Below are 7901 nucleotides of genomic sequence, written 5' to 3'. Positions count from 1 at the left end.
CATTAGTGTCAACTAATTTCATTATCCATTTGTAATTCAGTTTGGTGAGATCACATGGCTGAGGAAATGGGAGTTGTGATGGGGCAAAGAGGCCAAGGGAGAGATAAATTTAGGAGAAATGGATGGTGTCTTGAGAAATTAATATCCTTTAAGGAGAAATGCCACTGGACACTTAGGAGAGGAAGCTGAAGCAGGGACATGGTATTACTTCTGTAGCATGAATGCACATTTGCCTGTTTGGGTCCCTCCTCTCTGCAAAATATTAACATTACATTGTACTATTATATTAGGATAAAAATGAATAGAATCCGGGCTGGATTAATAATTATGTAGGCATTATTAGTATAATCATTTTTTCTCCTGATTTTAAAAAGTATTAAAGATGAAACATTTTATAGGCTCCCAAAAGTATAGTGGGTCTTGAGCACTGTATCTTCCATGTTGAATGGGTGAGTCAACTCTTTTTAGAAGCTCATCAGACACAGAAACTAAGGGTGTAAAATTAATGAATTCTCCGTGATGAAAACTTTGGTGATTTTACTTATGCTCTGTCCTGGACCTTGTTCACAATTCTGTTGGGCCAGAGGCTGAATCCTAGAGTGATCTCTGGTCTGAGGTCTACAGGATGCACCTGTTTAGTCCTACACCAGAATCAGGCCTGTCTTTTGGATTTAGGGAAGCTTAGTTCATCTGACAACTTGCATGCTACGAAAAACAACCTGTGGAAAACAATCTATAGCTAACTTACAAGACTAAATAGAAATTTCTGGTGAGGCCACCAACTGCTTTCAAGCCTTCTAGAGTCAACTCATTCAAAGTCAAAAACCTGAAATGAAGGAGACAATCATATTGAACTTTTTGCCACACAGCTGGCTCCTCCTGGGAACTTGGGGACACTCCAGCTGTACGGAGGCAAGGAGAGCATCAAGGAAAGCCTTCCCTGTCATCAGTTTCAAGGTGTAGTGGCCTGAGAACTCTTCTTCCTTCTTCTTCCTTCTTCCACATCTCCTTCCACACTACCTGTCCTTCACTCTCCACTTCACAAAATAAAAGACTCAAAACTCACAAATCCGAATTATTTCCAAGTTAATTGCTTGTGACAGAAAAGAAAACATCCATTTTTTACAAACGGACAGTTGGACAATCAGGACAGAGTATCTGCTGATTTGACACAACATTAGCCAGATTTTTCCCTCCCCATAACTCTCTAATATTTGATAGCCTTGAACTTAAGTAAGTATTGGCAGGAAGAGCCAACCCCTGTGAAGACTTATCCGAGAATCTGTCATCCTCCAGAAAAAGGGTTCCTTGATCAACTGTGGAATTAAATCACCTGCTCATCACAACCAGCAAACACCATTCTCTTTCTAGGAGTGTGTACTCCTTCTTATAAAAGAAAACAGTTTCTGATTGATCTTTGAGACACATAGATCTTACACTCAGAGGGTTCTCCCTTTTGAAAAAAGCCTCTCTTGTTTAAGTCCAGATATGTTTCTATTTGACAATGCATAGCCCCTAATCAAGACTCCAATAATAAGCAGACAGATCTTTGGCAAGAAATATGAAACTGTGAAGTTCGTCATTTCATCCTGGGAACAACTTCATGGAAAACTCAATGCCTCATCTTCCTACCAACATATCTATCTATCTGTCTGTCTATCTATCTATCTATCCATCTAAATATCTATCTACCTATGTGTCATCTACCTATCAACCCATAATTCATCTTAAAAAATATTCTCCAGAGGTGGTTCTGTTTTCATAAGGATATGTATTAACATGTTGAGTTGACTTGCAAAATGAATTTTGATTGTTTTCTGATTCATTTAATAATGATATTTAAATTTCTGTATTCAATATTTACATAAATTGAATGAACTAAATCTATAGCTTCAAGATTTTAGAGCAAATAATTATAAATAATATTCTCCAATGTCATCTTTTGCTAATATTAAAACCGTGATGTAATTTTTAGCATCACATCAAAATGAGGTAGAGCTTAAGTAGTTTTTCACAATTCTCATGAGGTGCACAACAAAATAAGTTGAAGACCGCTGATTAATCTAAGGGACCAGGAGATGTATGAGGGAGAATTTGGGGAACAACTTTATTCAATTGTTTGTTAATTTGATATGTCTACAAACTTATATGTAGTTTTTGATCTACCACAAGCTCTGTTGAGGAATAAGTGCTAAAAGATAACCCAGAGGGAGTCACATTTCAGGTCTCATGATCTAGAAAGCACGAGTCATATAAAGAAAAAAAATAGTTTAATAAGGAAAAACTAACAGAGACAAAGCTAGGGCTATGATGGTCAACAACTGTACTGGTGTGTCTTATTGGATTAACAAAGCACTAATCCTACCGGGGATCATCGTGTAGAGTAGCCAGAGAAGAGGAACCAGGGTTTTAAAAGATCTTGAGTGCATCAAAAGACTTCTACAACTGATGAAAAAACAGAGATCACATTTGCTCAGTGTCACACAACTGTGAAAGTGGCAAAGTGGCCTAGAAGCCATAAAACCTAAGACTCTGAGGCCAGTGTTCTCTCTTTCCTCCTTTCCAAGAGGCCCCATAACACATAGGTAGAGATACATGGGGATGCATAAACATGGGTGTTTCCTGAAATGAAAGAGAGATAGCCCCAAATACAGCACAAGTTCCTCACTCTGGAGAGACTCTCCACCTTGTATCGGGAAGTTCTTTTCGATTCTCTTCTCATTAAAGCTCTTGGCCAGAAACACCACTCCTGGGTGCAGCTCATAGTGTAGGGCAACGTGGCCATGGTTTCAACTATGTTTCTTGGTAATGGCATTCAAGATTGGATCCTCTGAGAGATATGGACTATCCCACTCCAACTTGAAAACAAAAATCAGAAAATACATATTTAAAGGTTTTACAATTGAAAATGTAGTGTCCTTTTCCTCAAATTTCTCAGATAACTGAGAGAAGTAAGGCACAATATGGTGTGATTAAAGAGTCTCATTAATATGTGTAGAGATTCATTCATAATTGTACCAAAATGGGAACAGCTAATATTTCCATTTACTAGTGAATGGAGAAGAAACTTAGTTATTTATATCCATACAATGGAAAATTACTCCGCAATAAAAAGGAATGAAGCAGATACCAGCAAAAATGTAGATAAATCTCACAGATGTTATGCTGAGCCAGTGAGATGGGACACACAAAAAAATACTGTATGACTTCTTTTATATATGAAGTACTAGAACACATCAAGCTAATCTAAGTTGAAAAAGTCAGAAAGATGGTTGCATTGGGGTGAAAAACAATTTTCTGGAAAGGAACACAAAAGAATTTTGCTGGGAGATAGAAAGTCTTTGTAGCATACTAGGTGTCAGGTGATACCATACATCCCTTTGTCAAAATTGGACAGCTAAGATTTATGCTGAGAAGCTGTGTAAATTTTATCATTAAATCACTTTAAAACATAATATTTAGAGTGGGGTTTGGAGCAGGTGCGCATGTAGAGGTAACAAGAATGGAAGAATTTCGGTGATGGTTGGAGCTTAGGGATGGTATTTGGGAATTCACCACACTATTTTTTTTTTTAATTTAGATACCATTGTTTTTAAAAATCATATAAATTTCAATTTTGCATCATTATATTTTAATTTCTGTGTAGATTACTTCATGTTCTACACCCGAAGTCTAATTACCATCAGTCTCAGTACACATGTGCCCTGTCACCCCTTTCTCCATCCTGCCGCACCTTTCTCCTCTGGTACCCAACAACCTAATATCTGTATCCGTTTTTGTTGCTGTTTTTGTTGTTGTTTTTATCTTTAACTTAAGAGTGAAACCATATAGTATCTGACTTTTTCTGTCTTACTTATTCCACTTAGAATAATGCCCTCAAGGTCCATCCATATTGTTGCAAATGGTTGAGCAGTATTCCATTGTGTATGTACACCAGTTCATCTTTATCCATTAACCTATTGATCATCACACAAACGTGTCCACTTTTTTATGTTGAAATTTTACATAATAAATATAAAACTATTTTTAAAAAGGGTTTCTTCAGTAGAGTTGCTGACATAGGTTCATTCTGATATTCTCATTACCAGTTTGGGTCTCTTTGGGAACCAGGGAACTGTATACAACTGCAACAATGTATTGAAAAATCAACAATGTAAACAACGTAAAATAGATGTTGTACGATACTCTTGAAATTGCAGTGGGTTCATACACTACTTGGTATTTCAAACTTATAAGGGTGATTATGACAATATTTTATTAATAAAGCAAATTGACAATTCAATTTGAAAAAAAATAAAAATAAATAAAAAGTCATCACCATGCTCAAGTTTATCTAGATTTTCACCTATGTTATCATCTAAAGTTTTATACTTTTCCATTTTACACTCTGGTCGACAAATCATTTTGAGTTAAGTTTTCTGAAATGTATAAGATCTGAATCTAGATTCTTTTTTTTCATGTGGCTATCTAGTTTTTTCAGGACCATTTGTTGAAAAGGTTATTCTTTCTCCATTGGATTGCCTTTGTTCTCTTCTCAAAGACGTTTCAACTCCATTTGTCTGGCTCTATTTCTGTGCTCCCTATTCTGTTCCATTGATCAACATGTCTGTAGATTCACCTGTACCAAACTGTCTTGATTGCTGCAGCCTTCTAGTAAGCCTTGAAATTGAGTAATGTCAGCCAAGTAACTTTGTTGTTCTCTTGCTCTCATGGAGTTGTGCTATTCTGTAACCACTTGTGTAACCACTTGTCTCTCCAATTTTAGATCTGCAGTTTGCCCTGTGACTTCAATTTTCTGGTGGACCTAAGGAGAGTTCATTCTTAGGTTGTTTACCATTTTTCTTGATATGAGGAAGGAAGGGTTGACTTTCAAGTTCTTTATCTATGCAACTCAAAACCAAAAGTCTAAGTTTTTCAATATTATTAAAATTTGGCCCTCTTTTTTGAGCAGTTCTGAATTAGTTAGACAATATAGTTTCTTGAGGCTTTGCATCTTCTCATTTTCTTTTTCCTGCCTGAAACAGGCTTAGGGAGTTTACTTGACCACATTTACCACATACACTGATTTTCCCAGGGGAGGAACACTTTAAGATGAATTTTAATGAATTGACTAAAAAAAATCCAAGGAGTCATTATAAATAGAAAAGGGGTACAATTACAGCCTACCAATAAGATTCAACCCCAATAATTATTAACTTGGTCTTGATAACATAAGGTTATAAAAATCTGAACAAAAATCTGGGAACATATATGACCTTCTCTAATTTAAAACATGAATCATTTTAGGAAATACTGTGGGTTACATAGCTTTTTGATTTTGTCCCAGCTGAAGAGCATGGCTTTAGAAAACTGGATGGTCATGACACATGAATGTGGTCAGGAGAGGAAGAAACAGTTGCAGGTATAGGCATTAGAAAGTTTACCCAGGTTTTAAACAACTTTTAGTCTCAAAAATCTTTGATTGTCTTTGTTTGGTCCATGATTGTCCCAAATTTTAACAAGGTAGTTTGAGTTCAAAATATGGTTCCTTACAATTACATGATTGATTTTGTACCCATAAAAATTATAGAAAGCAAACGGATATTTTAAAAAAAAGTTTTTCCTAAAAGTTAATGAATGTTGTAAACATTGTGCTATTTTTTATTGCATGTATTTTGAAATGGTGTTGGAAAAGTTAGGAGAATTGGAATTACTGAGTGTATTTGCTACGTTAATATTGGCTATACAGAAAATATTTAAAGGCTTAGGAATGGTTTGTGTTTTCTATCAGTAAGTGTGCCTTGCTTTGTGTTTGAAACATGTAAAATGATCCAGTATATCAAATTAATATGTTTTTGAACGTAAGAAATTATGATAAACATGGTCAATGTTCAAGGTGATTTGATCATTAAATTGTTTCTTTGAATTCCTGCCAAAATACAAGCCAGCAAGCTCATTACTCTTTCCTGGGCACATATAGCAGTCTAACTGTGACTCTCATCTCTGGCTCTGAGGTAAAATATTGTGAAAAGTTTCTTTTTGTCTACAGAAGAGAAGTAGCAAAAAGTCATTTCCCAAAGTTTCCCAGATATTTGCTCAACTCTCCACTCTTAAAACTACTATATATCTGAATCCTAGTCATCCTTCCAGTCTGGCTCCCCTCCCACCTTCTGGGCCAAACTTGGCACAGGGTTACCTCCTTCTGGGATTTCCTGGACTAAGGATCCCCTGAGTTGCTGAAAGGGAGCCTATGCATTGCTGATCATCCTTTCAATATGTTTCTCACCATCCAGACTGTATGGAGTGCGTCCTCTTGTTCCTTGAATGCCTAAAGGAACACTGACTGATAAATATCTGCTAACTACTACTTCCTTAGAGGACAAAAACCCTGCCCATCCCACTCCAGAAATGTCTATAAAATTACTCATTGCATCCAATTCCACACACTGAAATTCTAGGTAAATCATTTTTTGGCTCTGAGTCAGAAGGAAAGAAAGTATACAAAACAGAGAGTGGAATAGGAAAGAGATTTGTAGGGAAAATTTTTAATTGTTACAGGATGTGAAACATATTAAGTTCCTTTCCTTTCTGACCTATTGACTTAAATCTTGCTGAGTATGAGTTGCTAAACAAAATGGACGAAATTCATGCTGATGTATCCAATTTTCAACACCTGAGATGCTTCTTGTCTCACTACTCACACACAGGGCTTCTAATAGAAGTCAGGACAAAGGCCTCCAGTTAATAATCATCAGAAAATGGATACTCAGGGTGGTCAGCAAACCTAAAATGAGAAAACAACAATAGATGCATGGATTCAATGACTTTGTTTCTAGAGTGGTACAGAAGTGATTTCTATGAAGCTGTACATAGGGTAAAGTTAAGCATTTTATTTCCTGACTGGGTATGGAGTCTGCCTTTCTTTCACAAACATGACTTCATAATAATTAAATAATAATAAAAATAATTAAAATATTCAAATTATATTCCCTGCCCAGATATTAATACACACATGAAGCAGAATCAAAAATTCAAATACCTCTTTTTCCCTAGCTACTTCTATCAAGAAAGCAGCCAGATCATTGGTCCTTTCTTATTTGAAACCCTCAGTGGGAGAAAAGAGTGGTTCTGCCTTGTTTTGAACAACACATGTCCAGATATATGCTCAGAACTGATAAATACTTGAGGGTGACACAGTTTACTGAATAAAACTTCACTTCAATTTTTTAAATTCATTAATTATTTACTAACTCCCCACCAAGGAAACATACCAAGTTATATTCATAAATCTAAAGAATGTCACATAAAAATTGTGTCCCATCTCCAAGGAACTTATTGTACAGTAGAGAGATCGCTATTCAGTAACAGGTCAAAATAGAAAGTGATAGAATATAATGGCTTCTTATTAAAATATCTAATTTATTGGAAGTATGACTTATTGATTACCTTTCTCTCTTTATTTTTGCATAATTTCCCTATCTTATTCTTCAATTGAATCTATACTGATAAATATATTAGCAAGGATAAAAATATATTTACCAACTTTTCAATATGCACAACTTGCCATTATGCCTTTTCCATACATTATCACATTTATTACAATTATGAATTAAAATTCTCACAGGGAGAAAAAATGTGCACTCTCTTTCACTCATTAATACTGAAGTCCTTTTCTCAAAATTCCAGAAGCTTGGGGCTGGCCCCATGGCCGAGTGGTTAAGTTCGCGCGCTCTGCTGCAGGCAGCCCAGTGTTTCGTTGGTTCGAATCCTGGGCGCAGACATGGCACTGCTCATCAGACCACGCTGAGGCAGCGTCCCGCATGCCACAGCTAGAAGGACCCACAACGAAGAATACACAACTATGTACCGGGGGACTTAGGGGAGAAAAAGGAAAAAAAAATAAAATCTTTAAAAAAAAAAAA

General features: G+C 36.0%; 1 protein-coding gene across 1 annotated transcript in view; it reads right to left on the bottom strand.

Moving 5' to 3' along the window:
- Nucleotides 1-808: 808 nt before the first annotated feature.
- LOC124248322 (aldo-keto reductase family 1 member C23-like) overlaps nt 809-7901 on the bottom strand; it is a 17213-nt gene continuing 10120 nt past the window's right edge. The window contains exon 8 of the mRNA XM_046678192.1: nt 809-826. Within this exon, the coding sequence (XP_046534148.1) occupies nt 809-826 (18 nt within the window). The remainder of the gene's footprint in view (nt 827-7901) is intronic.

This window comes from Equus quagga, chromosome 12, assembly GCF_021613505.1.
Source record: "Equus quagga isolate Etosha38 chromosome 12, UCLA_HA_Equagga_1.0, whole genome shotgun sequence".
Taxonomy (NCBI): domain Eukaryota; kingdom Metazoa; phylum Chordata; class Mammalia; order Perissodactyla; family Equidae; genus Equus; species Equus quagga.
Note: the sequence above shows the minus strand (reverse complement) of the source record. Positions and strands in the feature narration are given on the sequence as shown.